The 27,239-nt window shown below is 34.0% G+C and overlaps 5 protein-coding genes across 18 annotated transcripts; 3 read left to right on the top strand and 2 right to left on the bottom strand.

Moving 5' to 3' along the window:
• The first annotated feature begins 1,292 nt into the window (after nucleotides 1-1,292).
• Nucleotides 1,293-2,321, top strand: LOC105142531 (malonyl-coenzyme A:anthocyanin 3-O-glucoside-6''-O-malonyltransferase-like). Its single transcript, XM_011050211.1, has one exon. The coding sequence runs from the start codon at nucleotides 1,293-1,295 to the stop codon at nucleotides 2,223-2,225; it is 933 nt and encodes a 310-aa protein (XP_011048513.1). The 3' UTR covers nucleotides 2,226-2,321.
• A 4,167-nt stretch (nucleotides 2,322-6,488) lies between these two features.
• Nucleotides 6,489-10,516, top strand: LOC105142528 (uncharacterized). Of its 3 annotated transcripts, XM_011050207.1 has the most exons (7): nucleotides 6,489-6,822; nucleotides 7,481-7,748; nucleotides 7,836-7,923; nucleotides 8,013-9,276; nucleotides 9,396-9,542; nucleotides 9,671-10,278; nucleotides 10,335-10,516. In XM_011050207.1, exons 3-7 carry the CDS (start codon nucleotides 7,873-7,875, stop codon nucleotides 10,416-10,418), a joined length of 2,154 nt encoding a protein of 717 aa, XP_011048509.1. In that variant the 5' UTR covers nucleotides 6,489-6,822; nucleotides 7,481-7,748; nucleotides 7,836-7,872; the 3' UTR covers nucleotides 10,419-10,516. The 3 variants fall into 3 exon arrangements, with proteins under 3 accessions (XP_011048509.1, XP_011048508.1, XP_011048510.1); XM_011050206.1 differs by having other exon boundaries at nucleotides 7,481-7,923; XM_011050208.1 differs by having other exon boundaries at nucleotides 6,490-6,822; nucleotides 7,481-7,923; nucleotides 9,671-10,498.
• A 169-nt stretch (nucleotides 10,517-10,685) lies between these two features.
• LOC105142527 (uncharacterized) lies at nucleotides 10,686-13,501 on the bottom strand. Of its 3 annotated transcripts, none has more exons than XR_845570.1 (3): nucleotides 12,668-13,500; nucleotides 11,431-11,495; nucleotides 10,686-11,044 (listed from the first exon to the last, which is right to left on the bottom strand). XR_845570.1 is itself a non-coding variant. In XM_011050205.1 (3 exons), exons 1-2 carry the CDS (start codon nucleotides 13,416-13,418, stop codon nucleotides 11,488-11,490), a joined length of 759 nt encoding a protein of 252 aa, XP_011048507.1. In that variant the 5' UTR covers nucleotides 13,419-13,499; the 3' UTR covers nucleotides 10,686-11,044; nucleotides 11,448-11,487. The 3 variants fall into 3 exon arrangements, 2 of the variants coding, with proteins under 2 accessions (XP_011048507.1, XP_011048505.1); XM_011050205.1 differs by having other exon boundaries at nucleotides 11,448-11,495; nucleotides 12,668-13,499; XM_011050203.1 differs by lacking the exon at nucleotides 11,431-11,495 and having other exon boundaries at nucleotides 12,668-13,501.
• Nucleotides 13,502-17,798: 4,297 nt separating this feature from the next.
• LOC105142525 (pentatricopeptide repeat-containing protein At1g62930, chloroplastic-like) lies at nucleotides 17,799-20,851 on the top strand. 9 transcript variants are annotated; one of them, XM_011050202.1, is made up of 3 exons: nucleotides 17,799-19,753; nucleotides 19,925-20,068; nucleotides 20,194-20,851. In XM_011050202.1, the coding sequence occupies exon 1, from the start codon at nucleotides 17,962-17,964 to the stop codon at nucleotides 19,636-19,638; it is 1,677 nt and encodes a 558-aa protein (XP_011048504.1). In that variant the 5' UTR covers nucleotides 17,799-17,961; the 3' UTR covers nucleotides 19,639-19,753; nucleotides 19,925-20,068; nucleotides 20,194-20,851. The 9 variants fall into 9 exon arrangements, with proteins under 9 accessions (XP_011048504.1, XP_011048503.1, XP_011048499.1 ...); XM_011050201.1 differs by having other exon boundaries at nucleotides 19,896-20,068; XM_011050197.1 differs by having other exon boundaries at nucleotides 19,879-20,068.
• A 921-nt stretch (nucleotides 20,852-21,772) lies between these two features.
• On the bottom strand, nucleotides 21,773-25,788 carry LOC105142524 (putative pentatricopeptide repeat-containing protein At1g12700, mitochondrial). 2 transcript variants are annotated; one of them, XM_011050192.1, is made up of 4 exons: nucleotides 23,914-25,788; nucleotides 22,621-22,774; nucleotides 22,230-22,500; nucleotides 21,773-22,174 (listed from the first exon to the last, which is right to left on the bottom strand). In XM_011050192.1, exons 1-2 carry the CDS (start codon nucleotides 25,747-25,749, stop codon nucleotides 22,745-22,747), a joined length of 1,866 nt encoding a protein of 621 aa, XP_011048494.1. In that variant the 5' UTR covers nucleotides 25,750-25,788; the 3' UTR covers nucleotides 21,773-22,174; nucleotides 22,230-22,500; nucleotides 22,621-22,744. The 2 variants fall into 2 exon arrangements, with proteins under 2 accessions (XP_011048494.1, XP_011048493.1); XM_011050191.1 differs by having other exon boundaries at nucleotides 21,773-22,500.
• Nucleotides 25,789-27,239: the final 1,451 nt, after the last annotated feature.

The raw sequence follows: 27,239 nt of genomic DNA, 5'->3' as shown, positions 1-27,239 counted from the left end.
AAGAAAAGAGTAGCTAGTAGCTTGTACCAATTATATTTGCTCAGACCCTTCCTCGCGCAGCTTCTGTTCAAGCAGCCGTTTTTCCACGGTAGTGCAGACCCGTCCCATCACAGATTTTTTTTCTTACGGCAGTACAGCTTCAGTTCTATCACAGCTTGAAGTAGCAACGTCTACACATATTTTTTTTCTTGTGACCCGTTGAAAAGCAGCATCGATCCTTCTCACTTGCAATCAACAGGCGTGGCAGCAATAGACCTCCACCTAGCCAAACAAGCAGAAACTTGATTTACAGCAAGCAGTTACCTCATTAGCCTCTCTGAAACAAGCAGCAGACTTTTCAGTTATTGCTGACGATCGAATAATTGTTTTTTTAAACAGCTTTGACCCTGTTAATTTTTTCAAACTAGTTAGTGTTCAAACAAAATAAAATTCATGGCTTCCCGTAATTTTGTTTAACCGGACAATCCATGCTATGATGGTCATTACAAGGAGCATGCTAATGGAGAATTTTTTACAGCAAAAGAGTATTGACAGCTCATTTCAATGAATAATTTAAATGAATAGAAATAGAAATTGAAAAATTTTAAGCCAAACAATTATCTTTTCTAATTAATTCAACCATCAATCTTAGAACTATTATTTGTAATTAAACTTCTAAATACCGATATTTGAGATCTGATGAAAAATAATTAATACAAAGGAACAACTATAGCAAAGAAAGATTAAATCAACTAGAACAAAATTCAAATTACTTAGGAGAATTAATAAAATCTATTAAAAATTTAATTAAGTTAAATTTAATTAATTCGACGTTATAATTTAATATTCAAATCAATATTAAAAAAAAGAGAGAGAGAGAGGAGGAGGGGAGTACAAGAGGAATAAGCTCTCAATTAAAAACCCGACTGTATCGATCACTGCGTGTGAACCAAGTGGTTGGAAACCTCAGTGTCCTATGGATTTGAAAAATTGGTGTTTCACTCCAACGCAACCATCTGTATAAGATCATACACTTGTCCAGGGAGAGCATGCATGCACTAAAAAACAGAAAATGGCATGCAGACAATTGTTGACTACACCAGTAGTGTCTCAATTATATCACGACAGTTGAAATATTTGTGTTTAACAATTATATATTCATAATAAGCACCTTTACTTTAATGTGTATTGATTACTTATTAAAAAAAAAAAAACACTAGCGTGCAACATATATAGGCTAACTTCTATATATATTAATATGCAAGTACAGCAAAGAAGCATATCCTTAAAACTTGTTGCCTATGTATCCCGATATGGAATCAGACAACGTGGTTACTGTCCTTCAACACTGTCAAGTCTCTCCACCACCTGGTACCACCTCCGAGAAGTCACTCCCTCTCACCTTTTTTGATCTTCGTATGGTTGACTCGTCAGCCAAACATCTCTTCTTCTTCGAATGCACCAGTATCTCCAAGAACCATTTTCTCGAGTCCAGCATTCCAAGCCTTAAACATTCATTGTCCCTCTCCCTCAAATACTACCACCCTTTTGCTGGAAACTTAATATTTCCTCCCAATTCTGGTAAAACTGAAATTCGTTACTTAGAACGTGATTCTGCCTTATTAATCTTCGCAGAGTCGAGTAGTGATTTTATTCATCTCACTGGGAAACAGACACGAAATACGACAGAATTCCTATCCTTTCTCCCTCAACTTCCACCAGAGTCGATGTCACATGACACACTAGTGGTTCCAATTTCTAGTTTTCAAGCAACACTCTTTCCAGATGCAGGCATTTGTGCGGGCCTCCACCTCCGCCATGCAATTGGTGATGGCAATTCAGTCGTCAAATCGTTCTTTAAAACTTGGGCTTCAATAACAAAAGCTGGAGGAGATGCAACATTTTTGAGTGGTGAATTCGTGCCATATTATGATAGGACTCAGCTCAGGGACCCTGAAGGGCTTGAGTTCGAGACCATTATTTGGAATGATCTCGGGAAAACAAAGGAAGAATGGTCACAAACTCATCACCTGAAGCCTAACAATAAGTTCCGAGCAACATTTGTAATTAGTCATGCCACCGCTCAACAGCTCAAGAAACTAGTGCTATGCCGATACCCCTTTCCATCACATATATCGACTTTCACTGTTACATGTGGATATGTATGGTCTTGCTTGGCAAAGGCTAGAGCAGCATGTGGTAAAGATGATAATGAAATGGTACGTTTTGATACTAAGATGGATTAATGTAGAACTCGACTGGACCCTCCTTTGCCTGCAACTTATTTTGGTAACTGTGTGTTGCCTTCCTTAGCTCGTGCTAAGACGGCACAATTGAAGGGAAGCGATGGTTTTGTGATTGGAGCGAAAAGCATAGGAGATGCTATTCATAAGAGCCTGCATCATACAGGAAGGAATATTGAAAACTGTTAAGAATTTGGCGCTACAGCGGGCAGCAGCATCCAAAGGTTGGTTACTGGAAAGTTATTCATCACCCAAGTTTAAGATGTACAATATTCATTTTGGGTGGGAAAGACTTAAAACGAATGAAGAACTTTCCATTGATGACTGTGAAGCAATTGCAGTAGGTGATGGCCAAAATGAGGGGGAGACTGAAATCATCGTATCAAATCCCAAGCCTATAATGGATGCTTTTGTATCCATTTTCAGCTTTGGACTTCAAACTCTAGACGAAGAAGTTAAGAAGCTTGGAGCAAACAACTTCATAAGGAGTAAGATCTAAGGTTGGAAACTGAGAATTTGTTTTAATTTTTTAATTTCTAATTCCACTGTCAATATATATATATATATAACCTGGTGCGATTCTAGCGATTTGGGGACATACTCCTTTTATAAACTATCAACTTCATATTACTGTGAAGTGATTCTAGCTTTTTGCCCTTGACAAATAAACCTTTAAACACTCTCTCAGAGCTTTTCCACTCTCACACCACACAAATCCTAAAACTGTTTGGATTTTGATCACTCAATCACCTGCTGTTCAGCTTTTATATATACTTTGATTGTTATATTCACACGTCTTCAACTTGTTTTCAAAGATTCTCATATATAATCTTTTCTTTATTGTTCTGATGAGACTAAGCTGATACATCTCAGAAATACGGTAATGAGTCCCTCGCTACTTTTACCCTAAAAGATGTGTTCAATCAGTATGTTTTACAGAGAAAATTTATTATATTATTGTTTCAGTTTCTTCATCTGGGCTCTTGAATTTAAAGTAAAAAATAACTAATTCTTGGTTTGTAACTCTATATTTGTTTTCTTTCGACACAGTCTAATTCCTTAGAGAAGAACCTGCATAATAAGAGCTTCGAGAAAAAAGCCAGGATATTTTAATAAGAAGATGGTTAATTAACAATAGTTAAGGGATCAAGTTGTAATTTCTTGAAAAATAAAGGATTGGGTTATAATTGCTCTTAAAAGCAAGGGACTGGACAATATTACACTCTAGAATCCAGCTTCTAACTAACAATGTAACGTACAATGAACATTGCCGGAAAATATTTAAAAAAAAATATTTTTAATATCAGAATATTGAAAATAATTTACATATATTAAAAAAAATATTAATTTAAAATAAAAAAAAATTTAAATAAAAAATAAATACACGCTTAATCTCATTTGGTGGATGGGACGAGGAAGAACTTCAGGATTCCCAGATGAAGCCAAAAATGGTGCTTGAGGTGGACTAGACCTCCTATGAACTAATTGGTAAGGAATTTGATTTTCAAGGTTGTATTTAATTATTATTCTATGATAAAAAAACATATTTGGTTAAATTAATGATTAAAATAAAAATATAGAATAAACTTGTTTTTAAAATAATTTTATATATTTTTAAAATAAGTAATATATAGCAACATTTTATTTTTTTCTATCCGGGAATAATATCTACCTATAATTTTAGATTTGATACTTTTTTTAATTTTTTTTTTATCAACAAACCAGCTTTTGTTATTTTAATTGAAAATACTTTTTCAGGGATTGAGGAATGTAACGTCCCATCCACCCCCATCAGCTTAGAGTCATGAATGTTTGGAAGGTAAAAAAATATTAATTTAAAATTAAAAAAATAAAAATATTTTTTATAAAGTATTTTTAAATATAAAAATAAACCAACTTTTAATCCCAGTAAAATGGGACGAGAAAGAACTTCAGGATTCCGAGAGGAAGCTAAAAATGGTGCATGAGGTGGACTAGACCTACTGATGAACTAATTGGTCAGGACTTTAACTTTCAAGGTTGTATTTAATTATTGTTCTATGATAAATAGAAACGTCCTTGGTTAAATTAACAATAAAATAGAGATATAAAATTAATTTATTTTTAAAATAACTTTGAAATAAATTTATATTTTTTTAAAAACAAGTAATATATGGAAACATATTCTTATTTATTTTATTTTTATCTTGGAATAATATCTGAACGCAATTCAAAGCACCTATAACTTTAGATCTGATACTTCTTTTAATTTTTTATTTTTTTTTATCATCAAACCATCTTCTTCTTCTTCTTATTTTAATTGGAAATACTCTTTCAAGGATTGAGGAATGGTAATGTCCCATCCACCACTGCTTTAGAATGTCAAGGGTGGAATCCACATTACCTAGCTAGCTCATTCACATGATTTGATTGGCTGATAAAGGAATGAAATAATTTATTGATTTTTCTGTTTTCCCTTTTTTTTTTAAACTTTTTTTCTTCTGTCTCATCTCCACTAGGGCATATGTTCTTTTATTGATCAGAGAGTTGGAAGCTTCCCTGGTTATGTTTCTGTTTTGAAGATGATAATTTTGATGGATTTGCATTTTCCTTGCATGTAGAGATAAAAACACCAAATTATTTTAATTATTTTTTAATATTATATTATATTTTTCATATTGAAATATATGCCACTTTAAAACAACATCATAAAACCCAACTTGAGAATAGAACCATGATAAAATGAATAGGAAATGGGAAGATTGATCCTAAAATAAAAATTAAAATAATATCATTTTAATTTTAAAAATATTAAAAAAAAATTAACAAATCAAGAGTTATTTTCTGACTAAGTTAACTACATAAACTATAATTTCTAAACTTGATCCAACTCAAGGTTAAAGTTTCAGATTTTAACTAGGTTGTTTAGGTCATTTTTTTGAAAAAAAATATTAAACGAGTTATAATCAAGTTTTTAATTGGGTTTTATTGGATCAAACAGGATTTTTTTTTTTTTAATTCGGGCTAGTTCTAGTCTCGAGTTAGCCAAGTCAGGTTTCAAAACTATAACATAAACAAGTTAATTCAAGTTTTTAACTAGGTTTTTTTTTGTTAATTTTTTATTCCAAACAAAAAATAAAATAAGAAAGAGATAACTAGACTAGAAAAGACAAGATGAAACAAAGAAATTGATATTGAATTAAACTACAAAAAAGAAGAAAAAAAAAGTTTTCCTTTTCTTCATATTTATCACCATCATAGTAACGTTTTATTCAAGTATCAAAATCTGTGCATATTTTTGTTCTTTTTAGAGGGGAATAGAAAATTGATCTCTTTGTCTTCGTAGCTGAATATGTTTTTTTCTGAGCTATCCATCTTTATTTTTTTATGTCCTAAGATCGTAAGCAAGAAAAACACCAATGAAGGCTTCAAAGATTCAATATTTATACACATTGTTTTCTTCTCGTTGGAAAAGAAAATTTGAAAAAGTAAAAGTAATGAGACACATGAAAAGCAAATCATGAATTACATTTGATTTTTTACTTTTTAATAAAAAAAACTTATTAGTTCATATTAAATGTGTGATGTTAGTATCATTTTGATACTGCATTTGATATTATTTGATAATTAAACTTGATTTTTTATTGTTTTATTAAATATGTTATTATGTTTTTTTTATATAGTATGATACCTGACAATATATAATAGTTGGATTGTGACCAATAATTATTTTTTTTTCCTTCAAAATAATTACAGAATTATCATCTCTTTTTGGTATTTTAATTTCAGTCTTTATTTTTTTAATTTTTAATTTTTTCTATTTTTTTATAGAAGTTTTATATTTATTATTATTATTATTTTTTACATTCGTGCACTTTACAAAAATGAATGTTTTATTTTGTGTAATTGAACATCTTAATCTACATTATTTTTTTAATTTTTTATTTATTTTTTGATTATTGTTAATTTTTTTATTTATATAAATAGTTATCAATTTATTTAATTAGAAGTTTACATATGCTTTTTAATTATATTTTAAATTTTTTATGTAAACAAATATAGTTTTTGAAAAAACAATTATAACATGCAGTAAATTGCAGGTTAGATAGTGTGTGTATATATATATATTTGGCCATCAAATAAAAATATACTTAATAAAGTAGAATCCATTTAAACTTGTGTATTTGTTCTTTCCACATTTTCGGAGTAAAAAGAAAAATCATCGAAATTTTATCTTTAATCACAGCCATAAATATTCTTGGCCTATAAAAACCTCAATCACAAATTACATACACACAAAATCTTAGGGCTAGCCAAGTTCCAAGCTTTACCACATAGCCTCTCCCTTCATCAAATCTCTCTCTAAAAGAAGTCTTTTTACCCTTTTTCTTCTTGTTTCCCAATGTAATAACGATTTCTGTTTTTTTTGGTAGCCCAAGAACAACCCGCGACGTATTTGTACCACTTTTTTTTTTTCTTTTTTCTTTTTATTTTCCATTCTAATAACGATATCTGTTTCATTTGTTAGCCCAAGAACAACACGCGACAGCAAAATAACAAGAAAGTTTTTTTTTCTCTTGCTAAAGGACCATTGCCTTTATCAAAACCTGGCTAGAGAAAGGTAACATGTTTCTCCTTCTCTTTTAGTTTCCTGGGTGCTAGTTGCTTTTATTTTTGTTCTCTCAAAATGGGTTCTTTTTTTGTTTTTGTGTATCTCTTGGTTTTGATTCATATGATTTACAAGTTTGTGGAGAAGGTTTTGGTTTTTCGTTTGAGAGATTGAATTCCTCTTGCTTGTTTTTGAGAAAAAAGTTAAGTGTGCTTGATATCTGTGTTCTTGAATATATGGGAAAAGATTTCTTTTTCTTTGTATATGCATAGATTGGTCTCTTGTTTGTTTGAATAACAGCAATTTGTCTCTGCTTCATTGAGTTTTTTTTTTTTCCCTGAAATATTGAATTTGCTATGGTTGGCTGAAGTTTATTGGCTGCTGCTTTGGCGTTATGTGATTGCCAAGTACTGATGGCTATACAGTTTTTGTGAATGCTATTCTTTGATTTGGTTCTTGTTTAGAAACCATGTTTGAGAAAGAAAGCATCTTTAATGCCATGTTTGTTTTCTTATTGCAGAAAATTGTTTTTGTTTCTTCATGTTTGCCTGTTTTGATTGAAACAGCAGAATGTGGGTCTTGAAGTTTTCATGATGGGTTGCCCATTGTATCACCCCTGCAGATTATAAATATGCAGGACATTTGTTTGAACTTTTTTCCTTAATTTCAGGCTAGCGTTTCCTATGCATAATAGGAATTGGGTTTTCCTAGTTGGCAAAGATACTGGTTCACTCTGGCCGCCGCAACAGATTTAAAGCATTCTCACACCTCTAGGAGGGTGTGGGGTGATAACGAGGGTGTGATATTGCTTTGTGTTTTAAGGCGATCAAGATCATCTTATGCTTGGAGACTGTGCCATGTTTCAAAGGGTTTGTCTCTTGATTTTGGCTAAGGTTTGCTAGCTTTCTGGAAGTTTGTTGGTAGTTGAAGATAGTCAGGTATCAGTTCTAGGCTCTAGGAGTCTGGATGTTAAGAAACAGAAATAGTATGGTTGTTTACTGATAGCATTCTTTATTCAAGTTTAGGCCAATTGTAGATGTAGCTCGCGTTAGTATTGTTACAATGGTTAGGTTCTCATGCTTCAATGCTCACATCCTTCCTCACAAACCGAAGGTATGTGGAGAAATCATTGAATTGGACTTAGAATCTCTGTACTTACCGTTTCATGGCTTTTTTTTACCAGAGTTTCCTTTCTCCTTCAGAAAACAGCCCACCCTTTTGCTGAAGCAAAGCATAAGAGCTTGGAAGATTTTTCTCAAATTCAAGCTCCTAAGGCATTGACTAACACTTCAAGCTTAGTACTTCCAAATGCACGAGTAGATGCTCAAAGTTGGAATGGTATCAGGGGTGTGACAAGCTCTGATGTATCTGTTGGACAAAGCTGGATTTCAGACAAAATTGAGAACAAAATCAATGTCAAGAATGACATAGGATCCCATCAGACAAGGCTTATTAGGAAAAGTCAGTCTCTCGGGAGTGGATTATGCCTCGAGGGAAGGGATCTATGTGACAATGATACTGAGGAGGAGATAGATCAAGGAGTATATAGTGATTACCTTGATCAAAATGTGTTACTTAGACCAAATGGCAGCAAGGATTCAGGAATAAGTCCAACTAGTGAGGATATGAAAGCTCAGCAACTAGAATCTGTTAATAAGAGTTCTGAATTTGTCAAGAAGGAATCCATATTCTCAATTGGTGATGCTCAGCATTCTGAAAATGAAGGCCCTGAAAATTCTGATACTCCATTATCTGGTGGAGGTGGTAATGTCTCTGGTGACCAGTCACCTCACAGCCATCCCATCATTGAAAAAGCATGTACTTTTTCAGACATGGGCTCTTGTGCACCGACTTTTCATAGACATTCTTGTGAATATTTAGCACCTCGGTCAAGATCCTCTGAGGACCTCAATGCTCTAGACTTGAGGTGGAAAACAATTTCAATTCATGGGAATGAAACTCAAAAAATGAAAGAAAAAGAATGGGATGTTAATGTGCCTAAAACTGAGGAAAACAATTCAGAAAGTTGTCTTGATGAAGGTTTTGATCTTTATAATTACTCAGCTTTGGCAAAGGACTGGATAATGCCAGTTATAGACGAAGTGAACCTGGCAAAAAATCTCCAAGGGGAATCCTCCACTCAGCTGTGGGAAGAATTGCCGAGTAAGGATTTTAAAATGAAGCGTATCGTGGACTGGGTAAACAAACTTCAACATTATGATTCTTTTGAAGAAACAAATGGATTGCCTGATGCCGATGACCCAGTTGAGGGAGATTCCAATGATTTGATTTCTGCCAAGGTTGATAAGAAGGACACTCCTGGTATAAAAGCTGCTAAAAGATACATCTCTTCTCTGAGTGTCTCTGCTACCACAGCTCATATGTCAGACCTTGGGCTGGAAGTGATCCCATTTCTTACTGTATTTGGTAGCCTGAGGGTGCTTAATTTATCAGGAAACTCTTTTGGTTTGTTTCTCCTTCATCCCATTTTATTTCTTTCATTTTTTCAAGTGCCTTGGCAGAATAGTCCTGAACTCTTGAGAAATTTGTGCTTGACATTTATTTGTTTCTTATATGCCTAGCAGTAAGAATGTCGGCTGGTGCCCTCCCTCGAGGACTTCGTATGCTGAATTTGTCAAGAAACAATATTTCCACCATTGAGGGTTTACACGAGCTCACCCGCCTCCGTGTACTGGATTTGAGCTACAATCAAATATTCAGAATTGGACATGGTATGTTATATGCTGGATTTTTATTTGATGGTTGTATCTTTCCTATTCGTTCTAATTTCCGAATTACTGTTGAAATCTTCTCGCATTAGTCATGTTGATTCTTGTAACACTACTTTCTTTTGTTAAAGGTCTGGCATCGTGTTCCTCCCTGAAAGAGCTATACTTGGCTGGAAATAAAATAAGCGAGGTAGAGGGTCTCCACCGTTTGTTGAAACTGACCTTGCTGGATCTGCGTTTCAACAAAATCTCTACCGCTAAATGTCTGGGCCTACTTGCAGCTAACCACAGTTCCTTGCAAGCCATCAGCTTGGAAGGAAATCCAGTGCAGAAAAGTGTTGGAGATGAACAACTCAAGAAATATCTACAAGGCCTTCTTCCCCATCTGCTTTACTTCAATCGGCAGTCAATTAAAGCCAGCACTTTGAAGAACTTGGTCCATCGATCAGTTAGGGTAGGCATCAATGCCCATCAATTTGATCGTGGCCTCAGGTCAGAGAGCAAAGCTGTGAGAAAGGTTAGCCATGGTCTAGCTGGTTCAAGGCCATTACCTTCATCAACTCATGTTCGTAAAAGTCAACCTTTGACCTCAACTAAACGGTCAAGTGGAAGGCATCTCCGCTCACAACCAAGTAGAACCCAATCAACAACAGGCCATCATCATCATTTCATTGATCCTGGTAGCAAACTCCTGAACTTTAGATCGGAGTTCTTAGTTCATAGGAGTCAAAGTGAGGGGACTCTGATAGCGTTCTAAGAGATTTTCTATTATGCTTTCCGAAGTCTGGTTAGTACATTACTTTGTGTGGACGTACGGTTTTCTGTCATTATTTGTTACTCAAAGCAGTAGAGGTTGTTGTCAAAGAACCGGCCTCTTAATAGAATGGTATATGAGAATCAAGTTGCAGCTTGAAAATGGCTCTAATGTGATGGAGAACGGAAGGCAAATATACATTTTATGAAGTTGCAGGAAGAAAGTGGTTGCCTAGTTTTTTGCAAGCTCCATAACCATGATAACTTTCTTTCTGCCTAATCTGACTAAATTGATGCCTTTTCAGCCAAATATTTTAGAAGCAATTTTAAACGCAGCATTACCAGAAAGAAGTTTATGCGAGGTTTCCTCAGGACACGTTGACAAGGAGCCAATGAAGAAATAACATGGGCAAGGCCATGGCCTGATTCCCTGAAGGCCATGAAAGTGTATTATACATCATCATGCAAGCTGCACGCTTTTTACACATACAAAGAAACAAGGGATGCTAAAGATGTCCAGAAACCAGAGTATGCAACTTTTAAATTTGTACAACTCTAAAAGCCGGTTCTCATAAGACATTGGAATGCTAAAAACCTATTAACATTCTCAGAGAAACTGGGTGAAAATATGTAACTACCAATACATCGCATCTGAAAACAAGCCAGTTGACCAGGAATTCTAAAGAAACCAGACAGAGAGTAATTCTTGACAGTTCACAGCCTTCAATTATTTTGGGGCCTTAAATTGTTAGCTGCACAATGTGAGGACATATATATCAGATTTGGCCAATAGATCACAATAAACTTCGCATCTTAGTATATAATTCTCACACTAAATATGAGGACATAATTACCAAGGAGTTTATCAAATAAAATGTACAATTCACATGCAAAAAATCTGAACGAAGCAGCACACTACATATATAAATTTATTTCAGTTACAGTCAACAACTCTGTGCTCCAAGCAATCAATCAGAATTCGATCTATGTAATATAATATAGCATTGATGAAAATCTTAGAACATCTTAATCTAAAGAAAAAATCCTGGCAAGTTTTACTTGTCATCTAAATTAAACTTTTTCCTCCTTCTGTGCAAAACAAAGGGGGAGCGTAAAAAGATTTGCAAAGAAAAATGACCTGCAATTAATTGTCACCTGGATTCAAGAGGGGGCTTGCAACTGCACTGAACACTTTCTAAGCATCTGTTACACGAGAGGTTAAGAGTTATACAACCATGAACTTTCATAAACAGGGTAGGAAGTCAGGCACTAGGAAACATAGCTGCTATCAGGCGAAGAAAACACACAGTTAAGAACAAATAAATCCACTGACGAAATTAATAGAAACATTAGAAGAGCACCAGACCGAGTCAAAGGTCCCAAGTCTCATTGCCAGAAGTTCCAGAAAACAGAAAAACTAGTACTTAAGCACCAATGCAATCCACGTATGTTCTAAGCTACTAGCAATGTTTAAAATAAAGCGCAGCAGCAAGAAGAGAAAGAACAAGGGCATATAGCAATTTCCTACTCAATAGAATATAGATATAGTTCATCTTGATCAAGAATAAAATTTATTTGCCCATCCTGCGTCAAACAGAGGACAGGTAGGCTATTACCCTCCCTTTCCTATATCATATCCCTTGGCCTACCACAAAGCCCCAAAAGCGTTATCACTACTCAGCCCATTCCTCATAATAGATCTCCTAGGCAAGGGTGCACACCATATTTGCCAAAACAACAAACAAGTTTGGGTGGCTACTTCTCCATTAAGAAACTGGAACTGCATCCGTCAGTTCAGAAACTCTTAAGTATTTAACTAACCTATACAAAGATTTCTGTTAAAAAAAAAAAGAAAAATGAAAAAATTAATCCCCTAGAGAATTTTGGACAACAGATTCTCCTTCATTTAAAAAAAAATAAAGCCAAAGACAAAAGCCTCGATAGCCAATTCAAGTATTACCGATCATTCCAGTGCAGAGAAGAGCTAGTTTTTCTCACCTGGTCTTGAAGCCAGAAACAGCACAAAATAATAATAATAATAAAAGAAAAACTCCATCCCCATTTTTTCTCTTGGACTTTCAAGGGAACCATATGATAGAAAGACTCCATTGCTACACCTACACTATAACTCAATTACCCAAACCAAGCTAAAATTTACAAGCAACATCAAAAAAGAAATTATCCACAAAACATCAACATAAAGACCCGAAAAGGCTCAAATTGCCAAAGCATTACAAGAAGCACAAACAACCTCACCAATCAAACCAATCACCTAACCCAAAAATTCCCGAATAAACACAAAACTCACATCAGTAAATCAAAAACTCATCATTTCATAACTAAGAAAAAGACATAGAAAGTTCTAAAGAATAAACCTTTCAGCTCATCATCAACACACTCCTCTTGATCCTCCTCAGGCACAGGATGGAGACCCTCTTCAACCCCGTCACCAACACCACCTGTTTTCACACTCTCTTCTTCTTTACCATCATCACTACACCTAACAACAACAACAGGGCAAACACAATGCTGCACACAATAATCACTAACACTCCCTAACCTCCCACCACTAACACTTCCTCCTTTACTAATCCCCTTCTTTCTTGTAGCACCAAAACCTCTACTTCCCATTATCACGGCACTTAACCCCAATCTCTCAACTTCCAAACAAAGCCTCTCCTTCATGTCATGATCTTTCACTACATGAATCTTGAAAGGAACATTAGCCTCCAACAAAGGTTCAGCCAACAAATTGGTTTTGTTATTAGTAAAACTATCAAAATCATCCTCAAGTTTCTGCCTTTCTCGATTATCAGGACTGTTTGAGCCACTTAGCTCAAAAGGGGTGTTTTTGTTATTGATTTGTAGTTGAATTGACCCCCAATCAGCGCCATAGAGGACGGAAGTTGGCCGGACGTGGAGGAGGATCACGGCGTCGCCTGGTCGGAGGTAGTTCTCGACTGCCCATTTGACTGCATATGCACTCTCGTCGGAAAGGTCCACGGCTATGGCGACACGGCGGTTGGAGGTGGAGTTCGGGGTGGTAGGGGAGTGGAGGCGGGGAAGGGTGGGGAGTGGCGGGACTGGGAGGTCAGATTCAGATTTGTAAGGCTGTTTTGAGTTCATTTTGATCAAAAAAATGAATTATTTTTTTTTGCTATTTTTCGTAATGGTTTTGACTTTTGGAGGGAAGGAGAGAGTTATGGTTATGGTTTATATTTATTCATATGAATGCTCTGAATAAATTGACCACTCTAAGACCCAGTCCGGGTTTGAACAATTCAATTTAGGTTGGCTAAAGTTAATTTAAAATAACATAACAATTTTTCTTAAAAAAGTAAAACAATTTATTTTGAAATAAAAAGTTTTTAAAAAATTAAATTAAATTTCACTTGAATTTTAACAAAATTAAATAAATTACAAATTTTATCAAATTAATTTTTTATTTAATTTAATATAAAAACCTAACTTGGAACATCCTTGATTTTATAATCAATGCTAAATTGGTTATATTTTAGGTGAGGGATAAAGTTCCTCATATTTCTTAAATTAGAATGTTAATTGATATAAATATATTATTTTTGAAAAAAAATAATTATAAGTTTCAAAATTGATATATTGATTATATAATTAACTCACTAAGGATTGTAAAAACTGAAAATATTTTTATTCAGATGAAAACAAGGATTTCAATAATGTATTTTTATTATGTTTAATTTCTAATGAAAAAGATTACATAAAATTAATATTTTATTTTTAAAACTTAAAGCATCTAAATTTGGCAATGGTAATGCATGTCTTTTGGTTCGAAAAATTATATTGAATGATTTAGCAATAAATTTAATTGGTAAAATTGTAACTATTTATTATACTCATCTACTAAAAACAGAGAGAGAAGTCTTCTTGGTAGGAAAGAAATTATGTTCCTAATTTCTCAAGGTGGGAGTTAATTTCTTGCCTTCTATGCCATGCACGGAAGGCAAGCGGTGTAAAGATCAATTGCTTTCCTCATCCATGCTTGACCCTCTAATGGCTCTAAAGTCTCTCTTCCACTGTTATAGGGTAGCTCGAAGCCATAAGACATGTGTCTTTGCAGGTTTATGTGCATTCCTCGCTTCACTTCTTGTACAAAAATGGTATCTTGGACACGGATATATTGATAGTTTTGTTGCCCGCGCTTTGCTGGGACACGGATTTGAGTTCTTGCAGGCATTTTTTGTTCCTCGCCTGTTCGTCAAGAACAACTACCTTTTATATTCAAGTTTTAGTAAATTCAGTGGCTAAATCTCGTAACCAAAAGAAGAAAAAGGAAAGGTTTTCCAGATATAAAACACAAAAAAAACACCAGATAAGCCTTGAAGTCTGAGTAAAATTATCAAGTTGCTTTGTAAGCTTGCCAGAGAGACCAAAAACCCAGACATTAATGCTCTTGTTGTTTTGTGATTGAAAGCGAGCTTTGAGATTAAAACCATACAAGAAGAGTGCCCAAAAGTGAGAGCAACAGACAGCAGAAGGCTGGACATGAACTCCAAATAGGCCAGAAAGTTTGGGTCGCTTGTGCGTGATTCATGCTGGAGGATGGAGACATGAACGATGCTCGAGGAAAATGAGAGAGAGAGAGCTATCAAAAGTGTCAAATCATTAGCTGGAAAAATAGTTGTAAGTTGTCCATACTTTATGGCACTTCCTCTACGCGTCTAACTCTTTTCAAGTGATCATAGACAGTGCCTCAACATAAAAAGTCAGTCTTTGTTCTATTAACACGAACGAAGATCACTGGCTATTTGATCAGAATAAAAAAATATATATACCAACTTTTCAAATATGTTTTTCATATAAAAAAATATTAAATATAAACTGATAAACTTATACATATATCTAATTAAATAAATAAATAATTATTTATGTTAATAAAATAAAATAAAAATTATTAACAATAACTAAATATGTTCTTGAAAAAATTAAAAAGTTGATGTACATTAAAATATTTAATCTCACAACATAAATCATTTATCCAATTATATTTAATGAATTTATTTATTAAATTTATTTATTATTTAATTAAATGATAATAAAAATAGATAAACAAATAAAATTAATTGAATAAAATCAAAGGAGAAAAAAATAATATATATATATATACACACACACCAGCTTTTCAAATATATTTTTTATATTAAGAAATATTAAATATAAATTAACAAACTTATCCATATATCTAAATAAATAAATAAATAATTCTTTGTGTCAATAAAATAACATAAAAATCATTAATGATAACTAAATATATACTTAAAAAAGTTAAAAAGTACGTGTAAGTGAAAATATATTATTTAGTAACATAAATTATTTACCCAATTATGTTTAATGATTTTATTTATTAAAATTATTTTTTATTTAATTAAATAATAGTAGAAATAGACACACAAATAAAATTAATTGACTAAAATCAAATGATAAAATATCTCTAATGTTGCACTTATTAGAAATAAAATGTAAAATATTATTTTTAAAAAATAAATTTTAATTATATAAAATATTAAAAAAATTATAGATGAATTAAAATAATCTCTTCAAAACTTAAATACATTCAAAATAATTAAAAAAAACAATTATTATTTGAAAAGGACTATATATATATGTATAAATAAATAAGAGTGAAGGTATTAATTTAAATATAAGTTAAAAAATATTTTAAGAAACACATATAAAAAAATGATGTTTTCAAAAAAATGTAGAATTAAAGAGAGAGAGAGAGAGAGAAAGTGAAAAATGTTAGATGTTGCTTGGTCCAAAAATTTAAAAAGAGCATGCAGCTAGACTTATTTTTTAAAAATGAAATAGGGATGGACAACACTAATACATTATTTAAAAGAAAAAAAAAATTAGATTACATATTGTTTAGTTTTTTCTAGATTTTAGCAGCAAATGAATGATTTTTTATTCAAAACATAAAAAAAACTTAAATTTCTTGCAAAACTCATACGTAACCTTAAAAAAAATTATATATAAATTTGAAATTAGTCTATAACTAAAATTATGAATTAAAATTTGTTTTATCATTCAATTTTAAATTAAAAACAATTAAATAAAATTTTTCTCACTAAATAAAATCAATTAACAATATTGATTTTTTTTTATTATCTGAAACCAATAATTTTTCTTTTTTTTCTTAAACCAGAAACTAAAAAAACAAAAATCAATTTTTATATCAAAATTGAATGGTAAAAAATGAAAAATAAATATAATTTATAAAGTTTAAAAATTAAAGTAAATCTTTATAAGAACTTTCAAACCATTACCCATTAATAATATTTTTTTTTACATGATCCTTTGTTTTATAATTTTTTTTAGAATCATCCTTTTTGAACTTTTGTTTTTTTTTTTAACTTTTTAAGTACGAACATTTGCATTAATCTTTCTCCTTTGTTTTTTTTTTTTTTAAATACGAACGTTGCTACGGATTCATTCCCTTCACATGAAAAATATTTTCCCTAACATTATGAATATCTGATCTCCTTTGTGTTTTTATTAATCGGGATTTAAAAGTCAGATGGCAAAACTAGAAAATTTCTTATGGTTTAGGGTTCATCAAGTATAAAAATAAAGCTTTAAAACTTAAGAAATTATAAAGAAAGCCTAAAAAAGCCCCCAATTATTAGGTTAATATAAATTCTGGACCCAAATAATTTTTGAATCAATTTTGATTCCCTGGATTCCTTGATTTAGGCCTTCAATGACACCGTTTAAAGAGATGGAAGAAATGGGGTGCACTTGGCCAAATGTACACAACACATCTTCCATGAGGCCTTTGCGCCTCCACTTGGCACCAAAATGAACTATAGATATTAGCATGTTATTATTTATGCGAGGTGTCTAATATTTTTTTATTTAAAATTATATTAAAATAATTTTTATTTTTTTAATTTCTGATACCAAGATATTAAAATTATTAAAATATATTAAGAAGAACATTGATTTGATACAATTTCCAAATAAAAAAACAACAAGTGAATTCCTCATCTTTCTTCTTTTTTGAGAAGAGTAAATATTCGGTTAATTTAGATTAAAAAAATTATTTTTAGTATTTATTACTCGAACTCATAATTCTGTAAATGCTGTAATTAGGATGTCAATATATCTATTTTCATGATAATTAATATATTGCGAAGTTAGCAATAAATTAATTGATATATTCAACATCAACACTCTACTGTCTTGATTTTATATAATACATAACTTTTATTTTTTATCTTGAAATAATAATAATAAAATGATTTTTTTATGTTGTGAGGTTTTTCTTATTTTTAAAATAAAAATTTATTCTAAAATTATCTATACAGTTATTTTATTTTTTAATCCATTAATTTAATCAATCATGTTAATACTTATAAAATAGAAGCATATTATAAATTGAAACAATTCAAGCTCTAAATTAATCAGGTTCCACGTCAACATGGCAGGTCGGTTCTGATTTTACTATATGCATCCCACGCAAGAGGCCCATAACTTCTCCTAAAACCGAAAAACCAGCAAAGGGGCCTAACCCTAAACCAAATTGGAATCAAGAAGTCATCAGAGCCAAAACCAGGCCACAAAGTGGAAAACAATCAAACAGAGAGAGGGGGGGAGGGGAGAGGGAGAGAGAGAGAGAACGCTACCACTGGCGATGATGATGATGGCAACGAAAAAGCTAAGCTTTTTGGTCGCTACTTCATCTTCAGGTTCAACCTTCACTGGGTTTCATCTTCTCCGCCAAATCAGGATGGGTATGATTATTTTTCCTTCTAAAATCTCATTGTTATTCTACAACAACATCAACAACAGCCCCATTTGCTGCTGTCTTCATTCTTCCAGTAGTTATAGACATAGAAACAGAACATTTAGGAACATTAATGATGCCTTGTCTGCTTTCAATCACATGGTTAATACGAACCCTTTGCCTTCTATTGTTGAGTTTGGTGAATTGTTTTCAGCACTCGTCAGAATGAAACATTATAAGACTGTGGTTTCTTTGTCTAAACAAATGGAAATGGCTGGGATTAGTCATGATGTTTTATCTCTTACCATTTTGATCAATTGCTTCTGCCGCTTATGCCATGTTGATTATGGGTTCTCTGTCCTGGGGAAAATTATTAAACTTGGTCTTGAACCAAATGTTATTACATTTTCTACCTTAATTAATGGGTTTTGTATAGAGGGTAAAATTGGTCGAGCAATAGAATTGTTTGATGTGATGGTGGCAAGAGGGTATAAACCTAATGTACATAGTTATAGTATAATAATCAAGGGTTTATGTAGAGTAGGAAAAACCACTGAGGTGATTAAATTGCTTGAGCATATGAAAGTAGTAGGTTGTGAGCCGGATGTGGTGATATACAATACAATTGTTGACAGACTTTGCAAGGATAGATTAGTTAATGAGGCTGTACATATTTTTTGTAAAATGAAGGGTACAGGCATTTTACCTACAGTTGTCACGTACACATCTTTAATCCATGGTCTACGCAATTTAGGCCGATGGAAAGAGGCTTTTGGATTGTTAAATGAAATGAAGGGTGGTAATATAATGCCAGATTTAGTTGCCTTTAGTGTGTTGATTGATATAATGTGCAAAGAAGGTGAGGTTTCAGAGGCTCGAGTTATATTGAAAACAATGACAGAAATGGGTGTGGAGCCTGATGTTGCTACCTACAATACGCTGATGAATGGATATTGCTTGCGGATGGAAGTTGTTGAAGCTAGAAAGGTATTTGAGGTGATGATAAGCAAGGGCCGCATACCTGATGTTTTTAGTTTTAGCATCTTAGTGAATGGATATTGTAAGGCTAAAAGGATAGATGAGGCAAAGCAACTTTTTGATGAAATGACTCATCAAGGCTTAATTCCAGACACGGTTAGTTACAACACTCTAATAAGTGGCTTGTGTCAAGCAAGAAGACCTTTGGAAGCAGAAGAGCTTTTCAAGGACATGCATTCTAATGGATACCCTCCAAATTTAGTAACTTACTCGATTTTACTCGATTGCTTATGCAAACAAGGGTTTCTTGATCAGGCAATGGGACTGTTTCAAGCAATGGAAAATAGTGGCTTGCAGCCTGATTTGGTGACCTATAATATCATGATTGATGGCATGTGCAAATATGGAAAGTTTAAAGATGCAAGGGAATTGTTTGCAGAACTCTCGGTCAAAGGGTTGCAGCCTAATAATTGGGTTTGTACTACAACAATCGATGGGGTTTGCAAAGAAGGGTTGCTAGATGAAGCACACAAAGCTTTCAGACAAATGGAAAAGGATGACTGCCCACCAGCACAAGGATGCATCAATGGCCGTGCAACTTATTAATGAAATGGCTGATAAGGGATTTTCTGCAGATGCAGACACCACAGCGGTGGTGGTAGATGACAATCTTGTCCTCAAAAGGCTGCTTGGCTTTTGTGAAGGTCATCAAGGAGAAAAGGTGAAGTAATTGTTTCATACTCAATGATGCTAATTATAATGCCCAACGTGAAGTAGATTTCTGTCCCATTGTAAGCCCTTTGTTCCTGTAACCATATTCTTCTTCTCATGTATTGCTGATAATAGAGGCATCAAATATGTAGATGAATAAAAGTTTACGAACTCCTAGCAGGCAAATTGCCATTCATCTAGATTTAAAGGAGAAAAGAGAGATGAGAAATCAGATCATCAATGAAGCTGAAGAGTACGGGTTCTTTCTGTAAAAAGGCACAAATTGTGAAACCCACAAATCTCATAATATATACAGAGAGAGAAGGTAAAATTTCAAAAACCACTTTTCCGTGTGTCCTCGTTTCTTTTGAAGTGCATGCATGCACTTATCTTTTCCACATTCCTTCCAGCTTTATTATGGAGGTAAAAAATGCAGGTGTTTGTCTGCAGTTGTACTAGGCCAACCAAGAGAAGCTCCATAGAGGCAGACAAACATTACTAGAAAGCTGTTGTGGAGTGTGGAGATCACCTCTAGAGGCGCTGAAATTGAAAAGAGGAGGGGTAAGAAAGATGCTGAAATAAGACCTTACATTGTCGTAATTGACCAAAGCCTGGAAAACCCACTGATGTTCAAGGATGAGGCGACTTTTTTTGAAGCCGAACCACAACCCTTTACCTCATGTTATGTCTCCTCAGCTCTCACCTGCCAAAGATGAAAGGATGGGAAAGATGCCAAGATGTGAAAAGTAAGAAAGATGGAAAGGGGAAAATGAAGGGAAAGATGACGATAATGGGAGAGGGCCTACACTATCTGCAACTAAACTGCTGCTACTGCTTTCACCTATTAAAGATGACTACTGGATACTCTTGCTGCTGAGGATGAGCAGGCTGCCCAATGAACTAGCTACTGCTCAGTGAAGATACCTTAATTTCTTCTAGTAATTTCTTTTCACCATTTAGAAACTTGGCTTAAATCTCCATTATGCAGAATGAGTATAGATGCAACTCTCGATAGATGTTATCAAGCCTGTGGCATAGCCTGTGGAAAGCTTACTTAACTATAAGATTCTTGGCAATGAATGCAAAAAAAATTCTTTTCATTCCAAAATTTGTCAAGATTTATAAACAAGCCAATCTGTTTTTCAGCTCCGAATATGATTGTTATATTCATAGATGTGTCATGTAACCATTCATGATTCATAGCAGGGAAACCATAAACTGTTCAATTTTGCGGTCGAAATATGTGGTAATTTGTGCCCCAAACTAGCACTATTCTTTTGCAGGTTCTTATAAATCTGTATTATGAATTACCTGACCATAAATAAAGAGGGGAATTAATTTTGGAAATGCACTCCTTCGGTTGTGCAACAAGTGCTTAATCGGCAAAGTCCAAGTCATAAGCAACGCTGAAAAAGAGATTCAGCCAGATAATGATCTGGTAAAAAAAATTGAACTGACAGAAACAATCTGCTTTCCTTTTTGTCAAAATCCACGAAAAATTGTTAGAACTTTCAAAAATAAATCCAGCCAAACGGCAAATTCTTCAGGTGATGGTCATAGCCTCTTTGGTTATTCATTCTGAAATCTAACAAACCTTGAAGCTTTGAGGCTCCTCTCTACTGCACCTGACACAGCTTGAACTCAACTTGTTAGGATAGATTGACTCAAATTTGGTATGTTTAGCATAACATGTCAAGCTGTTGCTACACTTCATCGGCCCCAATGTCTTCAAGCCCCACAATTACATTTTTGCACCTCCTTTGCAGGGTTTTGGCATGGAAAAGGCTGTTTTAAATCCCAATTGCATCGAATCAACCCAAAACTTGTTACGTCCGTAATGTCTCTTTTTCCCATGCATCCTTCGAGGAGTTTTTCTAGCTCATATCCTAATGATTCGAGGTCAGGGCACCTTTTCGGTTTTCTTACTTTCCAAAATTCAACTGCTAATGGATAACCCTTCTAAGATAGGTATAGAACGACTAAATAGTTCAATGGCAGATCCAGAAATGCAGGAAATCAGATGCAAAGCTCAAGCAAAGATATAGCTAGATAATTGCACAAAAAGCAAGAAAAAGATCCTTTTTTCTTTTTGGCACATAAAGCCAGAAAATCCAACAGTTAAAAAGAAAGCTCTCCACAACACATGCTGCAGACTCCAGCAACAGAGAGCTCCTATTTTTCTGATTATACAAAATGAATGGTTAAGCGCGGTATTTAAATGGAAAACAGGACTTAATAGCAAGAATTACGATGTGCCATCACCAAGTAATAGCTGGTTCCGTTGAAGCAGCTTTTCTCATCCTCAGCAACAGCAGCAGGAGCATATAGTTATTCAACAAGTCAAGTGCACCACCATTGGCAGCATCTTTAGGAGTGAAGAATGCTTATTCCAGTGGCAGAATCAGCTGCAATAGGATTTGCAGGAGTAGGTCTTTTCGCATTCTTGGCATCTTTCCTTTCATTTGCATCCTTGCTATCTTTCCTGCCTTTTGCCATCCTTGGCATCTTTCCCATCCTTTGAAGTGGCATCATATGAGGTGGAGGGCTTTATCTCATCTTCAAGACGCATCGTCATTGGAAGATAAGTGGGTTTTCCAGGCTTTGCACCAGAATTACCACTAGAAGATTGTTTTCAGTATCTTTCCTACCTCTCTTCTTTTCAACATTCGGCACCACTCAATGAATGAGCTCTGCATTGTCTTGCCAGTAATTTTTTTCAGCTTCTTTATGGAATGTCTCATGGCTGGCTACGTGCAGCTGCAGAAAAAACACATTTTTCTAAAATTGTAATAAAGTTGAAAGGAACATGGGTAATGGCATCTACGTCAAGAGAGGGCTGAAAGGGCACAGAAAAGTGGCTTCCTAGAAAAAACTTACCTTCTTCTTTCTCGGTTCCGAGCTTTCTTAGTGTCACAACTTTGCTGGTTTTTTCTCATAAAAAGCTTGTCGATTCTCTTCAGCATAATTTATGATCTGATTTCTCATCTCCTTCTCTGTGTTCTCATTTTCTTCTAAATCCATCACAGTGTGCCTGCAGAAAGCGGATGTGAAATGTTTTATTCAGGTATAAATTTTGTGCAAAAAGTTTATTCACAACCTACATTTTTTATGCCTTGGTTGTAGTCATAAACAAGAAAAATAATAACATGATTTTTAAAAATTCTTTATACTTCAAATTTATCACCATACAATCATGCAAAGCAAATATCATTCATGACTCCAAGGATATTTCGCTAGATTGAAGCAGGCTTCCCCTATGTTCTTGTAGTTAAACATGCCACAAAAATTATATAGAAACACCAAACCTGAGATACAGGATGGTTGTTTTTCATTTGAACAAAAAATACATGATACTTGATCAGGACAGGAAAAAAGAAAATGAGATGTTAGAAGATTCTGGATTCACTTGAGAGAAAATGGATGCTAGTCAGTAGCATCTGCACATGTTATTGACAGAAGGAAGAACAAAGAGAGGTCACATGCTGAAACGTACACAGCTGTATTTCCAAGCATTCATATATTATAATTACAAGTCCTGTTATGATATTGAGGCGATGAATAAGCCAAAATGCAGGTATAGATATGGGTGAAGTAATGCAGAGCAGCAACATGTAAATCAAAGAAGTCCTGTTTACTTTGTAATTTTAAAGCAATCAATTTTATAATGTTATTTTGGAAATGATCAGAACGGTTGATGTCTTCCAACAATGAACAATCTCACCTTCTTCATTTCATAAAAACATTATGACCAAGAAAGTTCTACTATGGTACTGCCTAAGCCCCTTCTTCAATAATTATTAAAGATCTCAACTCTTGATTTCAACCTACCTTCTCAAAGGTATTATTTTAACAGAGGCTCAAAATGACAAAATTACTACTACCTCCCTGTCTCCATGACAGATAACCATGAAATGAAGAAGTGATTCAGTATTAATTTTCCACTATTCTTCTTTGGTTGAAGCAGAGACGTCTTAATTAGGATGAAGAAGAGAAAACTTGAATAGATTTCATCAATTAAATCTAGTAAACCACATGTTGAAAGACACATAAATCCACATGTATCGATTTATAACCCACAAGAACCAGATGCTAGTCCCAAACAGGTAACTAACAACCACACAAAAGAAAAGGAAGTGATTGGCGGCTTGGTCCAGACTTTGACAAGACTACCTTTTCCCCTTGATGAACTTCACAAGAGCCAAGCAACTGTTTGACAACAAGATCATCATCTACCACCAACTCTGTGGTGTGCACATCTGCTGAGAATCCTTTGCCTGTCATCTCACTGATAAGTTGCACTGCCCTTGGATCCTTGTGCTGGAGAAGTCCTCGGATAAAAACATTATAAGAACAATTATCTGGTGGGCAGCCATCCTCTTCCATTTGTCTGAAAGCTTTGTATGCTTCATCTAGCAATCCTTCCTTGCAAAGTCCATTGATTATTGTAGTCCAAACCCGAACATTAGGCTGCAGCCCTTTGACAGAGAGTTCCAAAAACAGCTCCATTGCATCTTTAAGCTTCCCAGATTTGCACATGGCATCGATTATGATATTATAGATTGCCAAATCAGGCTTCATGTAACTATCTTGCATGTCTCGAAAAAGTCCCAACGCCTGATCAAAACAACCTTGCTTGATTAAGCCATCAAGCAAAATTGAGCAAGTTATTAAATTTAGGGAGTGGCCCTGGGTATACATATCCTTCAAAAGCTCTTTTGCTTCCAAAACTCTCCCTGCTTGAAACAAGCCACCTATAAGATTGGAGTAACTAACAGTGTCGGGAATTAGGCCGTGATGAATCATTTCATCAAAAACCTGCTTCGCATCATCTATCCTCTTGGTCTTACAGTATCCATTGATCAGAATACTATAACTAAGAACATCAGGTGAACAACCCTTGCTTATCATAACATCCAATATTTTTCTCGCTTCAACAACTTCCCTTCGGAGACAGTACCCGTCCATCAATGAATTATAAGTAAAAATGTTAGGCTCCACACCTTTTTCTGTCATTTGTTTTAATACACCTTGAGCCTCTGAAACCTCGCCTTCTTTACACAGTGTATCAATCAACATGCTGAATGTAACTACATCCGGCATGATATTCAGACCCATCATTTCATTTAACAACGCTGAAGCCTCCTTCCACTGGTCTGAATTGCATAAGCCATGCATTAAAGAGGTGTATGTGATAACATCTGGCTCAATGCTTTTACCCTTCATCTGAGAGAAGATATCTAAAGCCTCATTGACTAGTCTATCCTTGCAAAGGTTATCAATAATTGTATTGTATGTCACAACATCCGGCTCACAACCTGCCTCGTCCATTTTCTTGAGCAATCCAGCAGCCACAGAGGTATCTCCAATCTTACACAAACCATTGATAATCGTATTATAAGTATGTAGATTAGGTTCATATCCTCTTGCCACCATGTCATTAAAGAATTCTACAGCTCGAGCAATTCTACCCTCAACACAAAGCCCATTAACTAAGGTAGAAAAAGTGACAACACTGGGTTCAAAACCAAGTTTAATGATTTTGGCCAACACAGAGAACCCAGAATCAGCATGTAAGTGGCAGAAGCAATTAATCAAGATGTTAAAGGTATAAACATTATGAGAGATTCCTGCAAGTTCCATTTGTTTGGACAAAAAGACCACAGTCTCATAATATCTCATTCTGACAACTGCAGACAATAATTTACTGAATTGGACAATAGAAGGCTGAGGTTGCAAATTAAGCATGTGATTGAAGGCAGACAAGGCATCATTAATGTTGCTAAAAGAACAACCTTTTTTGTCTTTACTATGCCTGTAGCTACCACTACTACTGCAAGAATGAAGGCAGCAAAAGGGGTTATTGTCTTTGAACAATAAAGAGGGTTTAAGAATCATACCCATATTTCTTATTTGGCTTCGTTCAAAAGGAAACCCAAGAAAGGCTGGAGAAGCTGGAGATGCAGCAGAAGATGGAGCGAGCAGAAGGCTTAGCCGCTTCAATGCCATCGTTGTAAGAATTTTTACTCTCGCTCTCTCTGTTTTCTCCCTGCGGTCTTTCTGCTTCGTTATTAGGAAACGTTATGGGCTTTAATGACCATTTCATCTTTGGGCCTATGACTCCTAATGGATCGGGTTTATCCGTTTCTTTTTTAATTGGTGAAATTATATTTTGATATAGAATTTTTCAAGAAAATAAATAAGTCCATTCAAACCTTGAATATAATTTAATTTTGGATGAAAAAATGTTTTTATAAATTAATTATTCATGCAATTTTTTTTTCCGACCAAAACATGTCTTTTTTATACTAGTAGCTTGTTTCTTTGAATAAAAAGTAAAGATGGTTAAAATATTTTTCTTTAAATTCTAATAATTATAAATAAGCACGTAAAAATATATCTTTTAAATCTAAATCTCATTTATTTATTTTTGTCTCAAAATAAATCTTATATATATATATATATCAAGTTGTTTTTATGTAAGTGCTTATTTTTATTATTATCTAATTAAATAAAAATAGTTTCAAGAGAGAAGGATATCAAATCCAAGATAATAACCCTTGTTAGTCCAACTGAATCTAGCAGCGTGCATGGAGACTGAAGTGGATGCTCGAGAGCCCAGAACCACCTCCTGAAAACTGATACAACTGGATCCATCATAAAACCAAGGCAACAGATCAAGATAGCTATCAAAAACTCTAGCGTCAAAGAACTTACAATCTTCAGCTTCATTCACGATCTAATCTTTCACCTCTCTTTTCTCCCTTTCCCCTAGATCCATTGCATCTTGCCTGCAGAAAAAGGATCTGAAATGTTTATCCACACGCAAGAATTATACAGAAACACCGCAGGATGGTTGTTTTCTCTTGAACAACAGATACAGACTAATAATACCTTATATGAAGCTATTACGTCACCCTTTCCCCTTGATGAACTTCACAAAAGCCACCAGCTGTTTGCCGAGAATCCTTTGCCTGGCCTTGGATCCTTGTGCTCGAGAAGTCCTGGGATCAACTCTTGTGCATGTCTCGAAATGGTCCCCCCACCTTATGATACCCTTTGTTTCCTCAAGCCATCATGCAAGCAAAGCTGAGTTAGTCATCAAATATGGGGATGTGCCTTCCACACCATAAGTGTTTGTAAATACGAAAGTGATTATTTTTTTATAATATTTTTAATAAAAAAATATTTTAAAATATATATATTTTTTTATTTTTAAAAAATTATTTTTGATAATAGAACATTAAAATGATTCAAAAACATAAAAATATATATATTTTTTTCACTTGAAAAAATATCAAAATAATATTTTTTTTAAAAAATTATTTTTGATATCAATTCATTAAAATGATTTGAAAATACAAAAAATAGTAATTAAAAATTAAAAATCAAAAACTTTTTTAAAAATATTTTTAAAATACAAAAACAAACAAGAAAACACCCCTACAATCCTCAATTACCTCTTTTCCACCCAAAACAATAAAAAAGTCAAGAATTAA

Source organism: Populus euphratica, unplaced genomic scaffold, assembly GCF_000495115.2.
Source record: "Populus euphratica unplaced genomic scaffold, PopEup_1.0 scaffold147.1, whole genome shotgun sequence".
NCBI classification, from domain to species: domain Eukaryota; kingdom Viridiplantae; phylum Streptophyta; class Magnoliopsida; order Malpighiales; family Salicaceae; genus Populus; species Populus euphratica.
Note: the sequence above shows the minus strand (reverse complement) of the source record. Positions and strands in the feature narration are given on the sequence as shown.